Source organism: Syngnathus scovelli, chromosome 12 (genome assembly GCF_024217435.2).
Source record: "Syngnathus scovelli strain Florida chromosome 12, RoL_Ssco_1.2, whole genome shotgun sequence".
In the NCBI taxonomy this organism is placed as follows: domain Eukaryota; kingdom Metazoa; phylum Chordata; class Actinopteri; order Syngnathiformes; family Syngnathidae; genus Syngnathus; species Syngnathus scovelli.
The window spans coordinates 7,920,290-7,944,783 of record NC_090858.1 but is presented as its reverse complement, the minus strand read 5'-3'; the positions used below and the strand labels follow the sequence as shown (position 1 = coordinate 7,944,783).

The window sequence follows — 24,494 nt, the reverse complement described above, 5'->3', positions numbered from 1 at the left end:
CAGCTAAAATATAGTACTCGATTTGTCCTCCAACGACAAAGCAAAACTTGTTTGTGTTTCCGTGTGTGCTCTTGCTGGATACGTGGTTGTGTTTGAAAATATGAAGCATATGTGCATAATCGTTACAATTTATATCATCTTCTATAGTATTCTATTGGAGAAAATAAAAAATCTTGATAACGGTTTTCTGCAGAGGTAATTAAAATAAATAATCGTGTTTAAAACTATTTGTAAAACGGTATTTAAAAACAAAAGGGTTGAAAATAATGGTCATGAAAAAAAATTGGGGAAAAAACTTGGAAAACTGAAAAATTATGTAAAATAAAATAAGAAATTAATTATTGTTCATTTGTAAAGGCTGCATTACAATTCTTCTTTCTTGGCTGATGCTGGAATATCAACCACTACAGAAAATGGATTGTATGAACAAGAATGACCTCCCGATAGATACAAACTTGCAATTTTGGGATGAAGCATTTTACTAAACATTCCAGAATTGGAACAAGTTGACAACTCCTGAGTGTAGTCCTGTTAACAAAAACTATTGTTTTATTTCCAGTGAGTGTACAGAGGCATAGATTAATGATAACATGATTCACAATGTCGATGAGTTCATACAGAATGTTTAAATTATAAGACATCACTAAGGCCAACAGACTGACACTGACACGTAAATGTTTTCCTTGCAGCGACACTACACTTGCTAGTTCAGTTATAATACAAAATAGCACATGTATGGTTGTCCAGTGAACCAAAGCTGATCACCATTAGCTAGCACTACTTGCATCTGATCAAAAATTGCGGGTGTCAAACTACATTCAAGGTTAAAGAGATAGTGTGATTAGAGTATCTCTCCGGAACCCGTTGAGAAATTTCAAGACATATTAGAGGTATACACATGTAGAGGTATGGAACAGTCCACTTAGAATCAGAGAAGAATGCCACTCGTACATTGCAATTCTTTTTTAGTACCAAAATAATTGACACATTCTAACAACAGGTCATGGTCAGTTTCGTGGTGCGGTGATCAGACCTTATGGGAGTTTTCTTTGATCTTAGCAGCTGTTTTATTAAAAAATAAAATAAAAATGTCTATGGGAATGCAATGGAGTGGGTCTGAAAAATCAACATGATCAGTTGTGAGGAACCATTTTTCTTTCCGGGGGCTCCTTCGTCGTGGGAATAATAAATGTGGGGTGGAGGAAATTCAACAACTGAAAAAGTGATTACCATACATTTTGAGCATGTGGTTTGTGTATTTAGGATATCTGTAATGGTTCATAAATTAGATCTTGCAGCCAGACCTGCTCAATAAGCTTATAAAAATGAGAAGTTTGATGCAGAGTAAGGCCACAGTTGGGTGTGTGTGCTACATATCACATTGACAAATATTACTTGGTTCAGCTTGAACTATTCAGATGCTGAATGCATCTTACCCGCAATTGTGGCCGTTGAGTTTTCTTCGGATTTCTTTAACGTTTTATCACAGACATACAATTTAATTAAAATAATTTACAAATCAGCTATGTTGTGGCTGTAACATGACTGCAAACAACTTATAATACACCTCACAGGAGCTACATAATTAAGTGCCTCTACAAAATTTAACAAGGACAAGACAGAGACTAACTAGTCTTAATCCAGTTATCACCGTAAAATGAACGCAAATGTCAGTATCTGTGCGTGAATATGTAAACCTATGGGCAAAAAAAAAAATGATAAAAAAGAAACGGATGTCAATTGAGCATCATTAAGAGACTAACGCATCAACACGTCCTATTCAACTCAAAGTCTTCTTGCAGCAGGGTCAGTAGCAGCAGACCAATAGCAATCCCAACTGGCTGCATCACTTTAATCACTGTAGTGTGCTAAGACACCGCTCGTCTTCCACAGTGAGAAGGGAAATGTCGAGGAAAAATATATAAGTATTCTAATCAATGTCCAAGGAGGTTATGTGCTAAAAGAAAATCCTGCTCTTTTCTTGAAGGCTTCTATGGGATTGCATGAGCATTGGCGAAACCTCTGCACCTCGCTTGAAAGCCGCATTCCATATGAAGCATCAAGTGGGGACATTTTGGGGTACTAGCAGAAGGTTATGGAAAAAAATCTCCACTTGTTGAAGACATGCCAAAAAAAAAGCTTATTGGAGCTCTCAACGATGTTAAGGACAAGGGGAGAACATCATTCCCTTCAAGACGGGGCCATAGTGGTCATGTCTACCTGTGCGTATTTTCTGGGTCCATGCGCTGTGCAGGTGGATCTTGCTGTTTGTGCATTGCTTGTGCAAGTAGTCCCAGTCTATGTGAGAATCCACATATTCATTAGTAGACAACACACATCCATTAGTTTTACGTCCCTCCATCAAGTTGAGATGCTTTGGTGAACTTGTTGGTTCACTTCCAGTTCGTTTATTCAGTGCACGCTTCTCAAAGTTTGAACTTTTGGTTGTTCTCAGTGTCGCACTTCATTATCGATGAGGCTGTCTTCTCCCGACTGGAAGTCCTCATTCAGGCCATTTTCCACATTGATTATTTCCTCGTCCTGTGACTCGCCACTGCCCGATCCAGCCTCCTCTGCGTTTGGATCTTGCAGAACCTCAGCGATGTACATTTGCTGTTGAGATGGAGGACAAAGGTTAGAAATAACATCTCTTTCTCAAAAGCAACTTTATAAAATTTGGCACAAAGCTTTCAGCTGATATCAGTGCTTGGTGCATGATCAGAATCTTTTCATGTGATACAAGGGCGGCCTTGCTGTCGTAATTAATGAGTATCAAAATAATGTATAATTCTACATGATTGTAAAATTTAAACAGGCATTTAACATTTCAATATTAGACCAAAAATACCAGGAAAAATTTTCAGACCTTTCCACGCACTCTCTACAATCTGCTCGAGTAACCCAGGTTGGAAAACACAAGTCTATATTATGCAGATACAATTGCCTGACGACATCGGTGTATGTCACGTACTCTTAGCTATCATCTTCGTGACAAAAAGCTTTATCAGCAAATCTCTCGAGGCGATGTCATAGAGAATTATGTTTCTGAGCTCTCAATGAGGAACTACTTGTATAATTTTGGAAGGAGGAGCTTCGGGACACAAAGCTGAGGAATGCTACTACAGACAAGAGGCAGGGGGGACAAAACATGACATTGCAAAGGTAAGTGTTCTTTGCTTTCATACATTTATGTCATTGTAATTATGTGTATTGTTTCTTTGATCATGTGCTGATCTTTGACAGTTAGCTACACAAAAAAAGAAAGCGCTGATGTCATTAATTTTAGATTGGAAAGCCTTGGCAAGTGGAAAAAGGTAAGGAGGGTCAGGCCCACTGAGCTGAGACATTGGAATTGGCCATTATTTTTTTCATTACCATCTCTTCTTACAATCTTTCCTGACATTTTTGTTCCATTTAAAGATGAAAGACACTCAATTCAACACAATAAAAATAAAGAATTTGGTCAGCGTATGACTATTCACACCTCCATGACACATATTTGGACTACGGGACTAATTCTTCTCAATATTTTTATGGAAATCACCAAATTCACAGCAGCTAAGAGACACAAATACGACAGTAAACGTGCCTGACGACTTACTGCAGCTTTGTTGGAGTCAGTAGTGCGTTCTGTATGGCCATTCTCAGTCACATCAGATTCTTGAGTGTCAATCTGGGACACACAAAACATTTACTTAAATCAATAAAAAAAAAAAAAAAACACTTAAAAATTGCACAAGTTGACAGGATTTGTTACCTTGTAGTTGTGAGCGCTCAAATATTTAAAATGTCCAAAGCAGACATGTGAGAGGCAGACAATGATTGTGATGATCAAAACTACAAACGTGAACATGGAAATTGCAGCTGAAAACCCTGGGAAAGAAAATTTGGAGGACATCAGTTAATCGGGTTGCTCAAATTGTCATGGGCGGAAACAAAATAATAATGGTGGTGTGCATTATAGACAGTTGTAGATGGAGTGCTTTCCTACCAGAGCGCATCGTGGAGAAGAAAAGAAGCCAAAATAGACAAAGAATTGGAGCAGCCACCACTTGGTTGACAGCTCCCGAGTGGATCTTCTTGTCCAATTTTGAAGGCAGGTACGCATAATACATGTTGTACCTGTCTGCTAGGTGCTTGAGCAGCATGTACATCAGCCCTGTGCGGAAAAGTGACGTATGAGGTAAGAGCAAATCCTATTAGGCTGGCTGATGAGCGAGCATATGAAGAACAGAACACCATAATTGCATCAGATAGCAGTAGCAGACCACTGCAAATTTAAACGCAGAACTAACCAAAGGGGACAATGATTGGGCAGGTGATGCTGTAGGTCATAACCACCGTGAAGACACACATCATCCAGGCATAAGCTGCTCCAAATTGGAACTCGTAAGCTTGATGCTACAGAAAAAATAACATGTTTTTATTGAGTTCATTCATGAAAGTTTTGACCATCAAACCAGATATAAAATAGATCATTATGAGCAACACAGGTTTAATGGGGGGAAAGTAAAAGGTGGGTGCTACATTGCTAATGTATTTGCTCCATAAACGTACAACAAATCAAATATCGTAAGTCAAGCAGTCACAAACTAACCCTCTTGACGTTTCTGCGCTCAGCTGCGGATCGAGCGAGGCAGAGGCGGATCATGTACATAAGCAGACCAGGGATCCTGAGCAAGTCCATGGCATTTCCAATAAATGCAGAGGCAATGACATAGTTGACAAAGAAGGCTCCATTGTCCGGAAGGAACACGCACCTGATGAGGATACCAGACAGGTCAGCGGGCGTCACATTTCGATATTCCGATATTTACATTTTCTACACTGCTTGCTCTCATTAGGTTGACAAGTAACTGGAGCCCAGCTAACTTTAGGCTCAGGAAAGAAATATACCGTGCACTTTTAGCTCATTAACCTCAGTTACATGTTTTTTATTATGTGAAACAAAACTAGCTATCATCATTTTATACAGGCAAAATGTATGAATGACTTAAAAGCAATGTCTCAGGTAAAATACGTAGCGTTACGTGCCACTTACTACTTAATATTCCCATTTATTTGCATTTTTGTAAGGATCATAAAAAAATAAATATGTTCCTGTGCAAAATGACTGCGTGGAATAATACGGTAAGTGCGCAACACATTGAATAGGTGCAGCGAATCTTGTGTGTATGCATGTAACTTACTCAAATCTCACTTTAGCATCAGCCAAGAATCTTTTGTCAAAAAGCCATCGGAAGAAAACATCCAAACTAAAAACAGAAAAGACAAAGATTGAAACTGATACCAACAATAAAATGACAATTCAATACATATTACAAAAATAGAGTACTGTCCTGGAGTACTGCACATATTTTTGTCACCCATGAGAAAAATCTACACTACCTGCTTAGACCAAGGGAGGGCAGTAAGAGCACCATGAAGATTAGGAAAGTGTAGCATTTATGCATAGTAGTTCTGTTCTCGCCAGACCTGTAGGAACATATGGACACATCAGTCTGGGAAACCCAAAACAAACGGGACAGTCACCAAAAGATCAGTACATCTTGCTTTAAGTGAAATCCTTACCGGGTCCAATGGGCTTCAAAAAAGGCAGAGTAATAGACAATGGTTGGAAGTAAGGCGGAGAAGGACCACAGGAGGAGGGTGGGGAAAAACTGAGTGATAATTGGATTCTGTGAACAAAAAACAGACATGCACTGAGATGTCGAGACAAGAACTCAATGTCTGAATTCAGCATCTGAAGTCAAATGTTAGACCTGTTGGTACTTGTTTGTTTCAGTACTATGTGTGCAGTTTTCCAATCAATTTTTTTCACATTTTTATAGATTATTCTCCAAGGCCATAGATATCGGACGTCAAAGAACAATTTCACCAATACAAATCTGTTGTTAAGTTTCAGAGCTCAACATTCGGAAGCAATTTTCGGCACGGAGCATTATTTTTTTCCTGTTTAGGAATTTGGCAGCCTGCTTTGCCACATGATCGAGGCACATGCAAACGGATTCTGCGCTCCTTGCTCCCATTTCAAATGTAGAAAAACAATAAAAAGCGCTGGACAAAGTGCCTCACGTTCAGGTACTCCACTGGTTTCGTAACATTGAACTTGTCCATGGTTGAGATAATGATGGCTGGTGTAGTGAGGAAGAATAGGAGAAGGAAGAGGACAGAGTTTATGATCAAGCAGCGGATCCACCACGAGAAACCTCCTAATGACAGATGCTCCCTAAGGGATAAAAAGTGGTGCTGCGGTTAGATCAAAAGCCAGAGAGCCTGCGCAGCCAATATTGCTCATGGAGTGACTTTATTTCACACTCACCAGTAGACATTTTGTGGATCAGGGGCATAGCTCACAGTCCAGTTGTGTGTTTGTAGTTTGTCACTGAATGCCGAGCTCTGGGGCTCTCTACGACAGTGGCAACCCTGACATTTGCAAGCATTGAAGTCCTTCAAGATTCTGAGACAAACCAAATAAAATGTTAAACTACGTGTGCGTGTGTGTGCATGCGCGCGCAAAGGCCTCCTTACATAGCAGTTATGGATTCGTTTTGAAAGGTGACAAATGCCATTCCTAACGGTTTCCTGTTGACCTTCTCTCTCTCCTTCCTGGCGCCATCTTTTAATTGAGCCTCCAACTTAGTATAATAACTGACAGCCTCTTCCTGTGAGGGGTAAAATCATGTAAATATAAATGAGATTTGTAGTTAGTTTGAATGGATTTCTGAAAAGAGCATACACTGTATATGGAAATTCACAATCTGTTCAAATGGCAGGTTTTATGATTTAAAAAAATTAAACCATAAGAATTTGAAAATGTTTTCACTATTAATGCAACTCCGACAATATCAATATGGTGGAGAAATTACAGTTTCAAATACCTGTCAAATCTTTCTAGCTTCTTTTGAAATAGAAGTGTCAAGAAACATCTACTAGAACATACGGACTTAATTTTGTGTTAATCAGAGGCACTTTTAATGGTGGCTGCTGTGTGCTGACTACTTCTGAACATGTCTGAATGATTGGTTTCTTCTGAACATATGCCCAGTTGTAAGCGGGGCTGCAAACTGGTGCAAGCACATTGTCTACCTCATAGATTTCTTTAATGGCTGAAAAGTTTTACAATCATTTATGATGTTCTCCTTTTTATTACAAAAATCCTGGTATTTTAGCATGGGTGTGTATAGCCACTGTAGGTTATTGGAAACTTTATCACGATAGGAAAAGAAGCTATCAATATGAACAAAAAAACAAACATTTGACTGCCAGAGAACTTAAGCTGTGTTATTGTTTTGAGATATGAGGAAATATTCTTCTGACCTGCTCACAACCTTTGATGATACAACAGCAAAGGTGTCCACATGGCTTTGGGTTTATCATGGTGTTTACATGCTCTTTGGCCTGCAGATCCAGGAAGAATTTCTTGCTGCGCTCTGCCTTCTTCCTACATGCAAAATGGTAAATTTGTCATACTGATGACATCACTAACTGATATCAGGTCAGTCAAACTTTTTTTTTTTTACAAAGAGTCAACCCTTGTATTTCTCAGTATAAAACTGCTACCTTTCGGAGTTCAGATACATCAGTCTGGCCACATTGTAACAGATGCGGGCTTCCAGCACGGCACAGTTTTCATACGCCTGCCTATTAAACAAAAGAGAGAGCGGGAATTGTATTACAAGAGTGGAGACAACATAGAGCCAAGCAGCCCTCCTTTCTAGTAGCAAATGACACATGACTTGCATAATTCTGCTCATCTGGCTTCTATTACGAACATTTCTATCTATAGGCCGACCATTGTCTCATACTGGTACATGGTTGGCGAGATCAATTTTAAGAGGAAAAGGCATGTCTCTCATATACTCTAACACAGATACATAACCAGGCAGGAAAGGAGAAGCGATTCAAGAGATGTCATAAGAGACTTAACATGAAATCACAGAAACAAATATTTAAAGCCACTTACTCAAAATGTTGCTTTATTTCTGTTTCTTCGGCATATTTGGAGAGTCCGTTGACAAATAATGTGCGTTTGACCTGTAGTGAATTGGGAAAAAAAGGCTGTTTAAAGGAAAGTACAATATGCTTGTGGAGGGAATTTTTGTGAAACCAACCAGGTCATCCTCTGCGTAGTGCATCTTGGAGGTGTGTCTTCTCATGCTGAACACCGTCAGTAACAGGTAAAGGAACGCAAATATGGTGTGCAGCCACAAAAGCGCATTACTAGATAAGATAAACAGTTGAGAGCATTGTTAAGCAACAACAGACTGTAAATCACACTGGTGCGACGATTATTGCCTAAGAATCACTCACTCTGCATCTAGGTTTGCTATCGTAGTTCTTCCAAAATTATAAGCATTGTTTTCTGTAGGCAAGAAAAGGAAAATCAGTTTTTTGTAATTTTGTGTCACTCCAAGCAGGTTCATCCTTTGGTTAGAAACCTCAGTCAACTCACCAAGTAGGTTTCCTGAGAAGTTTACAGGCAAAACGATGCCAACGGATAGCACACCCACCACGACCAATAGGCCGATAATGTGGCGTTGGAAGGACAAATAATGTACTGCATCCTCGCCACACTTCTCCCTTATTTCATCATCCCTAAAGATAAAAAAGATATAAGCAAGTGAGCTATTTATCTAAAAAAGAATGTTTAATTTAATTTCGTATTTTTCTCGCCATAATGAAGAGCGTGCGGCCTTACTTGATGCGGAAGATGGCAGTAAGCCAAGAGCAGAAGCCCTATAAGAGAAGAGCGCAATAATATGAAGGAAACATGGCCAATTTTCCATTGTGTCACAACAATAACATTCTTACCGTGTCTCTCTGATCCATATCGACCGAGCTAGAAATTGAGGTGAGGCGCTCATAGCGTTCCGGTGTCTCTGTTGTCAAGGCGGTGGCCGCACTGTGTGAATAAAACAACCCAAAGTATTATTGAGGTGTACAGACGTATTTGTCTCAACTCACTGGGACTGCCATATTAGTAGAATGAGAAAGCATCATATACACAGTCTAGCACAAGCGAGATGGAATCCCGTTTTCAGATTATTTGTTATAGTCAGCGCAACAACAACTGTTGCTGTCAAAACAAGAAGACATGGAAAGTCTTGGATGTTGAACAACTTCTGTTATGCCGCAAAGAGAACGCAACCCAGAAGAATTCCCACACAAGAAGAAGGAACAGATCTTTTAGCAATATGATGGCTCTTGATGTACTCTATTCAGGGGTCACCAGCAATGGTACATTGTAATTTCGTTTGAAATTTTAAACACTTGCAGATATGGTATTTATAGAAATATGTTACACATGAACATGAAAACTGTTTCTTACAATTTTATATCATTGTTGACAATAATTCTAAGAAATCGTGAGCATGATCAGTCTTCATATTGACAAACATTCATCAATAATCAAATAATTAATTTCAATTTGACCAAATGTAATATTTCAGAAGTGTGTATTCAACAGGAAGTCCTTTGCATTAATGAGGATCCAAGAAGTAGCTTTCAGTTTTAAAAATACTGGTGACCCCTGTTCTATATACAAACAAGGGAGCGATTTGATCACATGTAGAGGAAATGAGCTGTATCTCAAAGTAAACTTAAGAAAAGCGAGGTCACCCTCATTCCAACATGAAATTGGAGAGGGTTGTCTCAAGTGTGCAATACGCAATGTGAAGAAGAGGAGTAGCATTACTACCTCTACCTAATCTGTGTGCATCATGCTGTGCGGCCACACAGGAGGAGGCCATGATTCAGAAAGAGGTTAATACAGATTAGTACATACAGATCTAATTAAAGACAAGGACACCCAGCGGCACAAGAAGGACATTGGCAAGGAGAGGAGGGAAAATCATTTAGGACCCTGGCACTGAGAAACACCTGGAGGAGAAACACTCAACCACCAAGAATGGGGAAACCTAAAAGTGCTAGCTAGGTTAAAAACACAAACAGGGAGGGGATCGAGTGATGAATACAAACAACATACTATTCCCGATCATCCAGACGACTGTAACGCTGATCCGTTCTCCTGGTGGAAAGACAGGCAAAACATTGACTTGTGCCGATATGAAGTAACTCTGCTTGCTAGTACGGATGGGCTCAAGAGTTACACTGGAGAAACTTTTCATGCCACAGGCATACTAATTAGCTTCTCAACACACAACACAAAAACACGAGCAATGGCGAGACACCGAAGCACGTTTCTGACATTGCGCTTCACTATTGAAATATAATCTGATTTCAATAAACAACATTTGACAAAGGACTAGAGTCAGGCAGCTGCCCCCCCATTATCATCCCGCTATGCTACAACCCTATTATCAGTTTGCATGCAGCTGCAAAAATACTGAAGGAGCGAAATCCAAATGTCCACAGCTGGCAAATGTAGGTTATATAGCAGCGTGTCATGACAGTGGTAAGCTTATTCACACCCATGACAGTTGGGTTTATTCAATGACTTTAAAGGATTTTGGAATTTTAAGAAAATTCATTTAATAATAGTGCTGTTTACCTCAACTTCAGGTCTAATTATACCCTATGGCATTAGGCTAAACCAGACCGATCATGTGCTGCTGACACCAACTTCCTGTCTGGGTGAAATCCTCGAGCGGTTGGCTTCAGTTGACCTATGACGTTAATTTTGCTGTGTATGTGTACTGTGTATTCAATTGATTTTGGTTTTGTCTGAGACAAACACTGACTCGGCATTATGTTCCCTTTGGTGCAATGAACATATGTTCAACACACACTTCCCGTCTTGAGCCTAATCCATGACATTGACTTTGCATAAAAACAGAGCCTGAGTGGCTGCCGGCCATAGTAAGCCCCACAGAAAATGCTTCCCCAAAACTAGCAAACATCACGTGTATTTCCACAACAGCAGTATGCCGCTAATTATCATTAAGATGTCATTGATTGTGTTGCTTCTCATTAATGACTTGTACAACTACAGTTCTTGACATTGACAGCAAGCAAATAAAAATTTGAATGGTCATATTTTGACGAAAATTACCCGGTGACTTTTTGATGTGCATTTTTGAAGTAACCGCTAAATAGTGTACTTCAAACTTATATCCTTGCGGAGGTTACCGTACCTGTCGGCGTCGGTGACGAGAGCGAGACGTCCATAGTCCCACGCTACTTTACGAAGGAAGGAGAACACGACCAGCAAGCCCTGGAAGGCCACATTAGCAAGAAATATTAGAACAATAAATAATCCTAAAAAATAGACATAGTTTACAACGTGTACTTGTCAGAACAACTCACCAAAAAGCACATGAAGTCTAGGGCGAGAACGGTTGGTACGCCACCAAAGGGCAAGCCCTGCAGAACTGTGCTGCGAATGCGGGCCGAGTAGCAGTACTCTTTGGAGGTGGCATTGGGTGGCAATGTAGTCGTACAGCTCTCTGAGTCAGAGCAAGCTTGCGCCCCCCAGATGGCCATCCCTAATAGCAGCCTTTGCATCACTCACTGCAACATGCTGAGTATCTGCAAAAGAAAAGGCCAAAGTGTTCATAACGCTCGGTATGAATTGCCGAAGCACAGCAAAAGTAAGATAATAGCAGACAATCATTTACCGATTAGGAGAGAAAAAGAAGCATGAATGGATCACTAAATTGGTCATCTGCCTAAAGCGTGGTGTTGAGTTTATCTTTTTTGGTGTGTTAGTGATAACACACCAAAAAAGTAAATGTGGTATTTCTAAGATAACTTCAAGCATTTTCAATTCAACTCGTCAAGCTTTTCTTAATAAGAATCGCTTAAATGAAGGTTTACATAGTACTCAAATTGACTGCTTGCCATAAATTATTCTTGGAGCCAACACCAACAAAATATTATCTTAAATAGGCTCATAGATGGGAAATATTGTGCTTCTCTGAATCTGTTGGGGCATTATTGCGTCGATGCTTGCTGGTCCAAGCAACTGCACCTGTTTTTCCCACTCCAAGATCTCAATTGAGATCTGAAATGCAGTTTACCTATTTTTTTTTTATTTTGGTCAACAGAAATTGGGGGGGCTATTTTGAAAAGGAGTACAAAGTGCGGATATGTGTGTTCAAATTTAGGGAGTAAGAGTGGAATGTTTTCACACTCTTAAGTACAGATATCTGCAAAATCTACAGCAACGAGTTGACACTTACTTCCCACGACTGCTTGCAGCCAACCACCGTTTGAGAATCGCATATTTTGCATGTTTTGATAAGGGCATGGGAGAAAAAAAAAAGAACACTGGTCTCCCGGAGTGTGCTGGTACACGTGTTTACACAGTTGCACTCCTTTATATTTGCCCTTCGACCCACTCACTATTAGCAGCATTCGCAATGCTGAGTGCTCATCTGCCCTAACACTAAGTCGTTTATCCGCTCCATGGAATGCTTGTGACATCACTGCAGCAAGATGCAGCCAGAGCCCAACAATAAACCAATAGAGACCAGAGGGTTGAAATGGGCCGATGTGAGTCCAAGGAGGACACAGCACACCCTTACTGTGTCTTCATCGACAACCGCTGCACATCCTGAACGCAACAGTACACTTTTTGACCGCTTTGACCCTCCCTGTCACAATTTGGGAAGACACTCGCTAACGCTTACTTGTGGAAATAACAATGTCAGGAGTTTGTCTCAAGGTTGCAGTGCTGAATTGCTGTGTCAAACACGCTCAGAAAAATAAAACCTATTAGCTGCAACTGTATTACCCAATAGACAGTTCATTATCTTTACAGTGCCCCAAGTTACATGTAATCAACAGCTGACAGACCGCAGATAATCGCGAGCATTCCTACGCAATTCACTTGAGTCAATAGAATTATTATTGTAGTATATAGTGTTCTTTGACACAGCGACTTGAAGTGACTACAGTCGGCTATTGGAGTACAAGTTAGCGTGCTAACACTAAGAGTATCACTTTTCTCAGTTTACTTATTGTGCTGTCAAGGCTCAACATCATTCAGAAGTACCAGACGGACATTTTCACCTGTTAAAAATACAAAGGCTGTGAATAAACTCGACTTCATCCACACTTGCAAACTTACCTTTGCGAATGCATTGAAAGAATGGGTGTCGTCAATGGACTTGTCACTTCGTCAATGAGGGTTAGCAGTTAACCGTAGCTTTGACGCTAGCTATTAGCGGAACCATCTACCATAACATAGTTAGCTTTTACCGAACTACATGGATTTAGTTTTAAATTTAACTTGCCGCGTCACAAGACAAAATTATAAGATAAATGAAAGTTCAGCAAACGGTATCGTATTAACCTGTTTACAATGATGCGCTCGTCAACGCAGTGACTACAGCTCACGTCAAGACAGCCGGTTGGACAACTCTCTAGACAGACCAGTCCAGCAGGCGGAGACGCCGATCATGCTTCAAGTATGGCAGCCCTAGACATATGACTTCAAGAAATGTAAAGCAGCTGCACAACAGACAGTTGAACAGAGCTTTCGCGGTTGGGAGGGATCTATGTTGTATATATCTGTGAGCAGAAGCGCATGTATATGACGCTATTTAGAAATAAAACAAAAATAGTCCGCTATCTACGCCACGTTGGTGTTTATGTGATATTTTATTTGTATACTCAAATGGCAAATGATCGTAAAATGATCATGTATTTCCTACATTTACATTCCCTAAAACTATCACAAAATGGGTGACATGTTTTCCGTCGCTGGTTAATAACGTCACGATTTGACATTGGCATGGGCTGAGGCAGAACGGTAACAGAATTCACATTTTTAACGAAACATGGGGTCGACCGTTTAAAGCAAACGTTTTAAATGTGTGTAAACATTTTTCCGATTAATTCACAATGTTATGTCTTGTTTTTCTTCACCATGCGAACATCAGCGAGCGCTAGCATTAGCCACAGACTTTAATTGTACATTTGTATGATCCTAAGCATTATTCCTTGTAGTTATGGCGATGCACCTGTTTACAAGATCCTTCACCGGGCTCTTTGCTGATGGATTCTGCTTAATTCCTCAGAGGACATTCGGGTAAGTTATCTGGCAGCACACGGGCCACCAATCTGGACGCAGCACGATGATTGTGTTATTGATATCATGATAAAAAGTTGCTGAACCAACAACAATCCATTTTGCACATTGTGTGCAGCAGACGAGTCATTCTGCTTCCTGTATTTATGTATGTTATTTACATGTTGTGTATGCATAGTGAAACAAATTAGTTGCTCTGTGGTTAGTCTCTTTAAAGAAAAAGGTTGTCCATACCTGTTCAAATGACTTCATAACAATTTGTCTGTCCAGTGTGTCTGCTGCTGCAGCTGCCATTCAAAAAATGACCAGAGTGCGAGTGGTGGATAACAGCCCTCTTGGGAATACACCTTACCACCGGCCTCCAAGAGTGATCCATGTGTACACCAAGAACGGCATTGGAAAAGTTGGCGACAAAGTGTTACTGGCCATTAAAGGACAGAAGAAAGCAGCACTAATTGTTGGTCACAGAATGCCCGGACAACGTATGGATCCACGATTTGATTCAAATAATGTTGTTCTTATCGAGGAAAATGGAAACCCAACAGGAACTAGGATTAAAGTTCCCATACCCACTCATTTACGTAAAAGAATGGAGGGGGACTACTCGAAGGTGCTGGCAATTGCTAGTTCTTTTGTCTGACTGGGCTCAAGTTTCTGCTAGGAGTCCTCTCTTTGCTTACAATAAATACAACCTTTACTTGAAATGCATGGTACAGTCTATTTAACGAGCAAATGTGGGTCATCTTAATGTTATGATGAACACAATGACAAAACCTTAAATTGGAGGTTAATGGCATTATTTATTTATAGTTATGTTATTTAAGGCACAACACAAACACACAAAACAAAACTGGCACATTTTAATTTAGCTGTTCATAGCTAATGACATGAATAAGGCAGTCCAATATCGTGATCCCTGTAAATGTTAGCGACAGTGTTTCTCAATGTGAGGCATTTTTGCTAGCAGCTTCCTACAACTGAAATCTTAGTGCAAAGTAAAACCTTGGGATGAAACCCCACATATATCTGATGTTTATTTCTAGCAAGACAATATAAATGTTTTTTAAAGGTCTTATTCTCAAGTCCTTTGCTACCTGTGAGTGCAAAATTTAAGTCACACTTTCATTTTAAAAATACCAAGAAAAATAAAGTGGAAAAAAATTGTAAATCTGATTAGTAAAAACCCAATTTTAAAGCACTAACATAACAAATGTGTTTTTGTTGCAAAATACTGTAGTTAGGACCATTAAAGGCAGCCAACCTAAAATGTTGAAATATCACCATGCAACAAACTTTACATTCTGTGGTTACACACATACTCATGCAGGAGTGATAGCTGCATACTTGAGGTTTGCATAGTTTTACAACTTTTTAATGCGAGACACTTGGCCTGGATGCACTTTTATTATCCGTATGTGTATACAGTTTTGCTACTTTGGGTACACTTGGGTGGGAAACCCTTACTGGATTATCAAGGCTACGCGTTAAAACATGGCAGTCTGCAGGCTGCTGCCGTCCCTCACTCGGTATGGTCCTCTTCAACCACACATGGTCAGGTAAAGCCACTAGCAAAAAGAGTAGAGGAGTAATAGAGTTAAGTTGGATGCAATTATTTGCAATTCATGACAGAAACAAAACTCACTTCTACGAGAGTCAATTCAGCCACTCCTGATGACTCCTTGTCAAACTGCATGAAAGACCCTGTGGAAAATAATGCAGTTTTCATTTTACTAGCTGGTAATGATTCATCCGCAGATTTGAGAATAGTACTCACTAAACATGGACTCAAGCTTGACCAAGCAGCAGATGAAGTTATCAAAGTCAATCATCTCATTCTCCGCATACCGGGCCACCAGAACCTCGTTCAGTTTGTTGTTTAGTTTAAAACCTTCAAAATCAAAACAAATATGCACATGAGGCTAGATTACGCTCATCACCGATGTTTTGAAGTGAAACAAAACTGAGCTTTTCTACCTGCTGCCTCCACAGCAAGACGCATCTCATAGGAACTCATGGCACCTGACTTGTCAAGGTCAAACTGTCTAAAAACAAGCTTTAAGCAAATAGAAGACATGTTAAGTTTGGTTCATATACTTGTCATGCACGTCAGACATTTCACTCACTCACCAGCCACTTTCGGATCTTATTCCAAAGAATCTGGAACTCCACCACGCCTAGACGAGCACTTCCATCCTTCTGATTAAAATGTTGTCATGGTGTTTTAACTCAGCAACTAAATCAAAATTTGACACAATTATAGCACCGTGTGGTGAAATTGTATTGTTTTTTTTTTACTTATACTATATATAGAAACACGAGGATACATCCATGAGGTTGACCATGGTTCTGCAAGATTCCAAACTGAAGCCATCCGTCTTCAAATCTTGATCTGAGAGAACACCATAAGTGGAGTTACACAGATGCTCAGGGGAGGCCATTTGCAATTCCATACACACTACAGAGGCACGCTAACATGTCAGTATTCCAGCCGCTAGCAATTTATCATTGAAAATAGATAAAACTCACGTCGCGAGACGACTCTGTTCAGAACGGTCTTCAGCTCCCGAATGGAAATCTCCATGTCCTGAGTAAAAGTGAAGAAAAGCTTTTGAAATGAATTCAATTAAGTTACATTATTTTCAAGCTTAACGCATCATCACAGAGCATTGGTTGGAATAGACATTATATTTCTAATAATGATGTCATTTTCTTTCATTGAATTGATGCTTAAGTTTAATGTACCTCCTTGAATATTTCAGAAAACGTTTTCCACAACCTACCTCTCCGGCTAGTTGAGCAAACATGGACTTGAAAGAATCATCAATATCATCTTCCGTTAATTCTTCCTGAAGGGAAGGTGAATTATATTACAGGTTATTGATCATTAGATAAGTTGCTATGCTCCAATTTGTTCCAAAAATGTGATCATGTTATACCTCTTCTCCTAAATCGGCCGATATTTCATCATCCAGTTCTCTGCAATAAACAATGACATCACTCTTGGCTTCTGCACATACTTACAACCCTTAAAACAAACCATTCAACAATACCAAGCATTAAAAAAAAAAGACACATACTCTGTTTCTGACTGCTTCTCAGTGAAGACGCGAAGGACAAAGTCAGCCTCTTTGCCGGCCTCAAAGGTGGAGGGGACGATGAGGTACTCTCCAGGAGGTAGACGGAGCCGTGTGCTCACCTCTCGCAGATTTATAAAAGTCTCCGAGCGAGCGCACGATTGATTGGTCAGAAAGAAATTCTTCTTCAGGTGAACATTCTGGCAGCCTTTAAACTGAGGGCAGTAGGAAAACAATCGGCCATTTAAATATCTTTAGTTGTTATGAGTGGATTTTTCAATATGAATCCTGACTACTCTGCTTACCTCCTCTGGGATCTGCAAGAATGTGCAAAAGACAACAGTCATGAAATAAGCACAGTTGAAAGCAGATTCATCAATCAAGAACAGAACTCGCTCTCACCTCATATAACGCAAAACCGATGGTGTGCATATCCTGACCGTGCCGGCGATGTCTGCGCCGATCCTTCTGCATCAGCGCCACCAAGAAACTACAGGCTACCTCATCATCATCCGGGTCATCATCCTCCTCCAGCAATGTGATCTTATACTGAGGGTTGATCCAGAACGTGTCTACAGACGTTGAGGCGTTTCTGTTTAAGACTTGATTCCTGAATTAGTATTCTCTTAAAACAGGACTCACTGGGATTGTTCCTGCAGCCTCCAGCTGTGCTGCCCCTCCGCCATGTGCCATGAAACTTGATGGTGTTCCAGTGGCTGAGTGCATCCTCTTTCAACGCGTCGGCGGTCAGGTTGCAGATTTCAAGTCGGGAAAACTGCCTGAGAAACTCACTGAAGGCCATCCTGAATGGAAAGAAAACCACATTCAGCTCGTGAGAGAAATGAATCTCTTGAATTGTGGTTGGTTGTGCCCTGCGTTTGGCTAATGACCAGTCCAGCATGTAGCCTGCATCCTTTCAAAAGTCAATTAAGATACATTAGCTCCCCACAGCCCTAATGAGGACAAGCATTTCAGAAATTGAATGGATGGATACTAAAGCCATTTAGATTTACACAACCAAGTATGGTATAATAGGCCCTACACCCTCGATTTAATTTTTAATTTGGCTTGAAGTTTTCATTGTTCCACGTTCAGAATTTAACGACCACAGAATCATCGCAGCACTTACCAGAACTCTCCATCTTCCATCTGCAGATGCACTTCATCCCGTTCAGACGGATCAACTTGATCCCATTCCGAGGAACTGTAAAGAGCAAGGGTGCGGTGTTATAGATACTACTTTATTTGTGTATCAATTCACGGACTGGGACACCATGACCATGAGAGTTTTTCCGTCGGCTGACACTTTGTATACTTGGAACGGAAGACTCACTTGTCACTCCAGGCACCGGTCCACTCCACTTGGCCCCAAGGATTCCGAATTCGGATTAAACGCTCCAGTCTGCCACGGTAATCCAGCTACATCACACAAACGTGTTCAATAATAAATAGAATGCCAATGGCTGCCCAGCAGCGTCCCATTCACACATACCTCCTTCAGCCCAGTGACTGAATAGGCATGGCCCTTCACCAGCTTCTTGAATGTTACAGCCTCCATGTCGAAGGCGCTGGTAATCTGGAATTAAAATGATACGCTGCTTTTCAGGATGAAACCTCAGATGTAGTATTAAACAGGAGTGCTCCTGCTTTGTCATCATCCATTTGTGTTGAATCAAAATAAAACATTTGCATTTACTTCGGAAGACAATAATCGACATTTTTGTCCTCTTGTCCAACATGTTACGAACCATTCAATCAGAATTATTTAAAATTGTTCGTGCAGAAAAATGTATTTCCTGTTGTTGACTAAAGGGATGGAAATTAAATCATGTTTTTAATCAGATTCATCGATTAATAGACAAAATAATCAACAAATCAATCGACAAGTCAAATAATAATTCTTTGCAGCTATATGAATACCATGAAACTTTAGCATAATTACACAATCATATAATTACACCCAATGCAAGTAAACCTATTTGTATCTAGCACAACAATTTATTATTATTATTATTTTGAAAACGCCTTTTTGGTAGCCAAAGCATTTTTGAAATATATTTGACTGAATTACTTCATGCTGAGATAATATATATCATGACTCTACAATTTTAAGTTTGAGTTCAATTGCAGGTAGACTTTAAAATTTCCTGTTTGCACACTGGGATAATTGCGTGACTATATATGACTGCATCTTGGAGAAGTTTGTTCTACTTAACTTTTCCTACTCGCAGGAGAAATGTGCAACTTTTCAATTTTAGGAAATCAGTTAAGCACTTACATCAATGGAGCAGCCTAGCAGGGAGCCTCTATCCAGAGCTTTGCTGATAATCTTATACAGATCTCTGGGAGCTTTGCTGAGTTCGTAAGACTCCGAAACGCCACCTGTGAAGTCCTCAAAACCTTCAGTGGTACTTCCTCCAGACAGAGCTTCATAGGTGCCATTCAGCCTGTTGGACGCAATGGCAGAGGAAAATAAAAATATTAACGGGAAAACTGCAGTGCTTCCTAATGTGTTGGAGATTTACACTTTGCTCTTACAGTACATGCACTCCGCTAAATAATTTAAAGCCAGAGACCGAGTATCCTTCTAAACGACCTACTTAGCATAAGCCTTCTCCAGCAGTGCACTCCAGAATTCATTGCCCTCAGCAGAATGCACAAACATCAGCTCGCCATCTTTGACAGGAAGTCGGTCATCAATGACGACATCTACCCATTCGCCAAACTGCCAGAACTGAAACACAAACACAATGAGTCAAACTAGCATAACGATCTTGCACAAATTAGAACTTGTCTTTAAAAGTACCTGAAAGTGAAAAATTCCAGCATAGCTAGCGTCGAAGGACTGCCCATGTGGGACAACACGATGAAGCAACTTCTCATTCAAAGTGAGAGAAGCAATGGCTGCCAAGAGCCAGCAGTCCCCTGAACCAGAAAAAGTCAAGTAAATATCATTTTAATGTTCATCCAGTGAGGAGTTTGTGTGCGTGACGGGCAAAGCAGCTAAATGCCCCCGTTGCCATTTACACACCAGAAAAATAGCTTTGTTCAAATAAAAAGGCCCCGATTTCACCCCATGGCATTACATTTATGAGTATGAAGTATTAAAATCATCATTTCAGTACAATGAATCCGATTGGTTGTTTTCGAAAACAGCAGCGCTCCATTTACTGGCAACGTTAATGAGTGTATAATGGAAGTATAGATTGGTTCCACTGTAATATTCTGCACTTTAACATGACATTTAACTTGATTACTTTTGCTCACAACGGTGTAATATTTACCATCATCATTATCCCCACAAGGATTTTAGGTGTGCTGGAGCCTATCCCAGTTGAGTTACACCCTGAACCGGACTCAATGTAATCCACTCTTTGGGATTGTTATGGCTAAAATTCTATGAGCAGGAAGTTAGCGTTAAAGCGTACTCACCCAGTGCTCCTTGACAGATGTCCGTCCTGGTGGCACCACCAACAATGAACTGAGGCTGATTCACCAGTTCCTCATTGGAAATAAAAAAAAAAAATTCTAAGCCACCATATATACACATATTCTGGGATTAATTCCGTATCCTAATAAAAATAGAAATCACACCAGTCTAGATGGATTACGATCATGCCCGCAGACTATTCTTGCATCAAGGCTACGAGGAGCTAATCATGTAAGCAAATGTTCTCAATGTCGGGGAGAACAAGGACAGCTGCAGTGGTCGGATAACCCCCTGCCACAACTTGTCCGATTATGTCTGCATTTTCAGACGTAAAAAGACACCATGTCACTGATAGGCTGTTTGCTGTGTTTACATTCCATCACCACAAACAGACATGGCTGCAGTCCATGATAAACTTTATCACAACAATGTAGAAGTTATGTGGCTATGGAATCCTTTAAATGCAATGGAGTAAGAAATGCATGTAACGTCTGCCCTCCATTTGTCTGAAACTTTCATTGTTCAACAAAAAAATCACGTGCCATTGAAAAAAATACATAAGCAAGCTCGTGCATAATGTACGATTGCAGACAGTCCAATTCATGTCATGGGGTGATCTTACCGTAGGTCTCATCCACTCAACATCTCTGGTTTTTGCAGAGTAGGGAGCGAGCTCCTTGAAGCCGAGCGATTGGGGCTCAGCAGGGAAACAGGGGTCTTCAAAAAGGCAGCCCGACTCAATGCACTGCTGCTTTAGTGACTCGTAGTCCTGGTTGGAGAATTGTACCGCCTGCTCGTAGGAGCCCATGCCTTCTGCTCGCAGCCTGTTGGCGTTTATGGTTGCAGATATCCCTCCAACAGGATTCATACTAGCACGAGATAAAAATATGCAAATGGGTGGTGGAGCTCTGAACTATTATTAGTATCAGTAGTGACACGGTCTTGTCAAGAGGGTATGGCACAGAGTTTGAAGAGTAAACATATAAAGTACTTGCACTGACATGCTCTTTTCGTCGTCCGTATTCGGTGTCTGTCCAGCTATATTACCTTGACCATATGTGGGAAGCATTATATTCACTTGGACTCCATATTATCCAATGCAGAAAAGTATATGATTAATAGAGGTCAGGGTGTAGCTCAAAAAGGCTGAGTCATTTTAGCGTGTCAAAAGGGAAGTTGGATTACAAAATGTAATTTTTTGCTTTTGCAAATTACAGTGGAACCTCTAAAGTCGAACGAGCCCGCAGTTGTACAAGTGGTGAGATAAAATACGATTTGCAGAAGTTAACTACTTTTTACACTTGTAACATTAGCCATTTTTATTCTGAGATTCTATCGTATTGATTATGCAACCAATTGTTCTTTGCATTATTTCAAAAGGGTTCAACTGCTGAGAAATCAGAGATTGACCTGTGTGTAGGAATGCAGTCTACTATTCGACCTTAATGGTTCCAATGTACAATCAAATCGAAGAGTTAGGCCACGTAGCAGGAAAAAGGTATATGCGGAACAAAAAAAACCAACATGACTTAGATGAAACCACACAAGAAAAACAAAATCTGTGTCCTTATAAAGAAGTTAGTAACATGATACCTGAAGTGCAGACAGGCTGAGACGGAGAGCGGCACAAAGAGGAAAAAAAAGAGAAACGTCAATCATTGATGATTTTGAGACAAAGTGCCTTCCTTCTTTATGTAATTTGGACTGCACTGACTTGCTGAAGATGCGGGCACAGCCTTCACCAAGCCACAGTGCACTTTCGTTAATGAACGCTTTCTTTGTTTATTTATTTATTTATCCTTGAATGCATTTGACTGCTTAGTGTTGGAGAGGTTCACAAATCTCCAAGGAGGGCATAATAGTGCTGCAAGGCAAACAGGCCGAGCAGCTGGCTATTAGTTACTCCTGGCAAATGTGGTTCCCAATCAGTACTTTCACATTAGATTATCTTTTGTGCTGCTCTGAACCACTCAACAGAAACCCAATGTGCAAGGGAAAGTATGTATACAGTCAAGGCAGTGGTGGTGAGCCAACAGTGCTAATGCGGAGGAGTGAGCGATTCACGTAAAATGTTTTTTTGAGTGAAACGTGCAATGGTTACGACAGGAAATGCAGCAGGCAGGTCCAAACAATACATTTCAAATGAAGGCAAAATATGATTATTTTATCCTCCAATATATTTCTTATACTATTATATTTCTTATTTATTATATATTTATGATAGTCTGTGTAATTTATTATACTGATATTAATGTATTAATAATTAATTTCTTATTGTGACATTAATGTGGAAACTCAATGTACACTGCCGTATCCACACTAAATTTATTGGTTGTTAACTCACACACATACCAAAGTCCTTATGGGATGATCTATTGCACTGATATTCATATTTTAGTTGTGATTATCACATAATTGCAAAGGCCACAAGTCTTTAGGTGTCGGTAGTACAGCCAAAGCTGTGGTGAAAGTGCTGCATAAATAAAAATGTATTGGATTATATTATTAAGTATACAAAACTAACTGGTGGTTAATAGTTTTGAAATCAGAAACCAATTGTTTCTTCAACTACTTTTCAATTTATTTTAAAGGAAGATTGGAGGAAAAAAGGAAAGACAATTTGTGTGTTTGGACTGGAAGGTCCAGATTCGAACTCCACCAACCATGTCGGATTTCCATCAATAATTGATCTAAAATTAAAAAAAATCTGACTTTAATGTTTTTGTAAAGTGCCGTTTTTACAGAGTAGGGGAGAGACCCAAGTAGAGAAGCCCCCAAGGCTCCACATCATGCTGCTGCTGAGCCTCTTCAATGCTGCTGCAATAATGTTCTTTTGACTCTGGCTAATGATAAACTCTAGAACTCCTCCAATCCCTGGTTGTTGGCAAATAGCTGATTGACGCAGTTCTGTGGAAAGTGATGTCATGGGAGGGCCTCAACCTTTGTGAAATGCTCTACAGGAAGTCCCAATAATGCTGTCTGGTACCCACCCACCCGCTCTTATCTGCGGCATTGTGATTCAAAACGCATCTAGTATGCCAGGCATGTTCGGCCTCACAATGTTATGAGCACCTGTTCACATGGCAAGGAGTACCAAGTTATTAAAACGCTCTTAAAACCTCCCACAATACCACATAACGTCACAATTCAACCCTCAATGCGCCGACTCATGCCGATCTTTAAAGGAGACGCAACTGCGGTGTATACCGTTAGCCGCATATCAATCATAAACATGCACGTAGTTAAATGACGCAAATGACAATAAACAAGACGAAAAACACTCACCACCGCTTTACAAATGAATCTTGTCTTTCCTTGTTGCAGCAGATTGATGCTAATCGTGTCAAATGGGGGAAGTGAAGACGAGCGATTCGAAAGCAAAGAGGGCAGGTCCAGCCCTCATAGCCTATACACATGCGCGCGCGCGCACACAGTCACTGCAATAGGAGGGGCATACACGCACACGCGCACGCAGGCACACGCGCTCACTCCCACAAAAAAGCACCCACAAAAAACGAACATGCACACAGCTGCCACTTGAGGCGCTAGTGTGACTGTGACGCGTTAGACTCGGACTGTCATCCTAATAGTTTTGCGGAGGCTTATGTTATTCAAAATGGATGAATAAAAACGGATAAAAATAATGAATAAAAATGATGACCAAAATGTCCCATTAATGTAGATTAGTAGTCGTTACGTGGTTGAAAAAAACGGGCTTGTCTCATTTCGAAATAATTCATGTTGGACCACAGGTGTTAAATCTTATTCTCGACAGCCAGATACGGCCCTCCACATCATTTTATGTGGCCCGCGAAGACAAAATGTGCATCAAATTTGTGTCATTATTGCAAATTGTCTTCACTTTTAATATATTTCTTATATATTTAACCAGTTTTTACTCGTCTGATTTTAAAACGAGTTATTTGTCAGTTTGTTTTGTACCTTTTACTGTATGAGGTGCTCATACATTTGGGTTGAGTCATAATGGGTCTCC

At 40.2% G+C, this 24,494-nt stretch overlaps 3 protein-coding genes and 1 long non-coding RNA gene across 9 annotated transcripts; 2 read left to right on the top strand and 2 right to left on the bottom strand.

The window, feature by feature from the left end:
* Window positions 1-455: 455 nt before the first annotated feature.
* LOC125978322 (CSC1-like protein 2) lies at window positions 456-13,451 on the bottom strand. Of its 4 annotated transcripts, XM_049735577.2 has the most exons (24): window positions 13,034-13,451; window positions 11,269-11,490; window positions 11,097-11,176; window positions 9,989-10,030; window positions 8,815-8,905; window positions 8,702-8,739; window positions 8,456-8,598; window positions 8,314-8,365; window positions 8,115-8,223; window positions 7,967-8,037; window positions 7,564-7,644; window positions 7,321-7,444; window positions 6,532-6,665; window positions 6,323-6,460; window positions 6,076-6,229; window positions 5,572-5,678; window positions 5,389-5,475; window positions 5,190-5,255; window positions 4,598-4,760; window positions 4,296-4,401; window positions 3,992-4,159; window positions 3,758-3,873; window positions 3,602-3,673; window positions 456-2,613 (listed from the first exon to the last, which is right to left on the bottom strand). In XM_049735577.2, the coding sequence occupies exons 2-24, from the start codon at window positions 11,464-11,466 to the stop codon at window positions 2,452-2,454; spliced, it is 2,502 nt and encodes an 833-aa protein (XP_049591534.1). In that variant the 5' UTR covers window positions 11,467-11,490; window positions 13,034-13,451; the 3' UTR covers window positions 456-2,451. The 4 variants fall into 4 exon arrangements, with proteins under 4 accessions (XP_049591534.1, XP_049591532.1, XP_049591535.1 ...); XM_049735575.2 differs by having other exon boundaries at window positions 8,314-8,598; XM_049735578.2 differs by lacking the exon at window positions 9,989-10,030.
* On the top strand, window positions 3,070-6,492 carry LOC125978351 (uncharacterized). The gene is made up of 2 exons (XR_007484990.2): window positions 3,070-3,162; window positions 3,965-6,492. It is a non-coding gene; the product is annotated as an uncharacterized lncRNA (long non-coding RNA).
* Window positions 13,452-13,575: 124 nt separating the features above from the next.
* Window positions 13,576-14,700, top strand: mrpl14 (mitochondrial ribosomal protein L14). Of its 3 annotated transcripts, none has more exons than XM_049735644.2 (3): window positions 13,576-13,717; window positions 13,915-13,996; window positions 14,267-14,700. In XM_049735644.2, the coding sequence occupies exons 2-3, from the start codon at window positions 13,917-13,919 to the stop codon at window positions 14,634-14,636; spliced, it is 450 nt and encodes a 149-aa protein (XP_049591601.1). In that variant the 5' UTR covers window positions 13,576-13,717; window positions 13,915-13,916; the 3' UTR covers window positions 14,637-14,700. The 3 variants fall into 3 exon arrangements, with proteins under 3 accessions (XP_049591601.1, XP_049591603.1, XP_049591602.1); XM_049735646.2 differs by having other exon boundaries at window positions 13,584-13,717; window positions 13,900-13,996; XM_049735645.1 differs by having other exon boundaries at window positions 13,675-13,779.
* Window positions 14,701-14,776: 76 nt separating this feature from the next.
* capn1a (calpain 1, (mu/I) large subunit a) lies at window positions 14,777-23,936 on the bottom strand. Its single transcript, XM_049735581.1, has 22 exons — window positions 23,786-23,936; window positions 21,123-21,369; window positions 20,503-20,572; window positions 19,877-19,995; window positions 19,671-19,804; window positions 19,349-19,517; window positions 18,563-18,646; window positions 18,404-18,489; window positions 18,200-18,274; window positions 17,713-17,873; window positions 17,473-17,642; window positions 17,376-17,387; window positions 17,074-17,285; window positions 16,933-16,972; window positions 16,777-16,842; window positions 16,523-16,580; window positions 16,321-16,385; window positions 16,124-16,192; window positions 15,971-16,049; window positions 15,771-15,884; window positions 15,639-15,697; window positions 14,777-15,561 (listed from the first exon to the last, which is right to left on the bottom strand). The coding sequence occupies exons 1-22, from the start codon at window positions 23,914-23,916 to the stop codon at window positions 15,535-15,537; spliced, it is 2,247 nt and encodes a 748-aa protein (XP_049591538.1). The 5' UTR covers window positions 23,917-23,936; the 3' UTR covers window positions 14,777-15,534.
* Between the last annotated feature and the right edge of the window lie 558 nt (window positions 23,937-24,494).

Excerpts from the sequence above, each read along its gene's own strand:
- LOC125978322 (XM_049735575.2), bottom strand. The coding sequence starts at position 11,466 with ATGCAAAGGCTGCTATTAGGGATGGCCATCTGGGGGGCGCAAGCTTGC. Across the intron at positions 8,224-8,313 it reads ATAGCAAACCTAGATGCAGA|TAATGCGCTTTTGTGGCTGC; the intron begins GTGAGTGATTCT and ends TATCTTATCTAG. Across the intron at positions 4,761-5,189 it reads GATGCTAAAGTGAGATTTGA|GTGCGTGTTCCTTCCGGACA; the intron begins GTAAGTTACATG and ends TATCCTCATCAG.
- mrpl14 (XM_049735644.2), top strand. The coding sequence starts at position 13,917 with ATGGCGATGCACCTGTTTACAAGATCCTTCACCGGGCTCTTTGCTGAT. Across the intron at positions 13,997-14,266 it reads ATTCCTCAGAGGACATTCGG|TGTGTCTGCTGCTGCAGCTG; the intron begins GTAAGTTATCTG and ends TTGTCTGTCCAG.
- capn1a (XM_049735581.1), bottom strand. The coding sequence starts at position 23,916 with ATGTGTATAGGCTATGAGGGCTGGACCTGCCCTCTTTGCTTTCGAATC. Across the intron at positions 21,370-23,785 it reads GATTCATTTGTAAAGCGGTG|TATGAATCCTGTTGGAGGGA; the intron begins GTGAGTGTTTTT and ends ATCTCGTGCTAG. Across the intron at positions 18,275-18,403 it reads ACCGGTGCCTGGAGTGACAA|TTCCTCGGAATGGGATCAAG; the intron begins GTGAGTCTTCCG and ends TGCTCTTTACAG.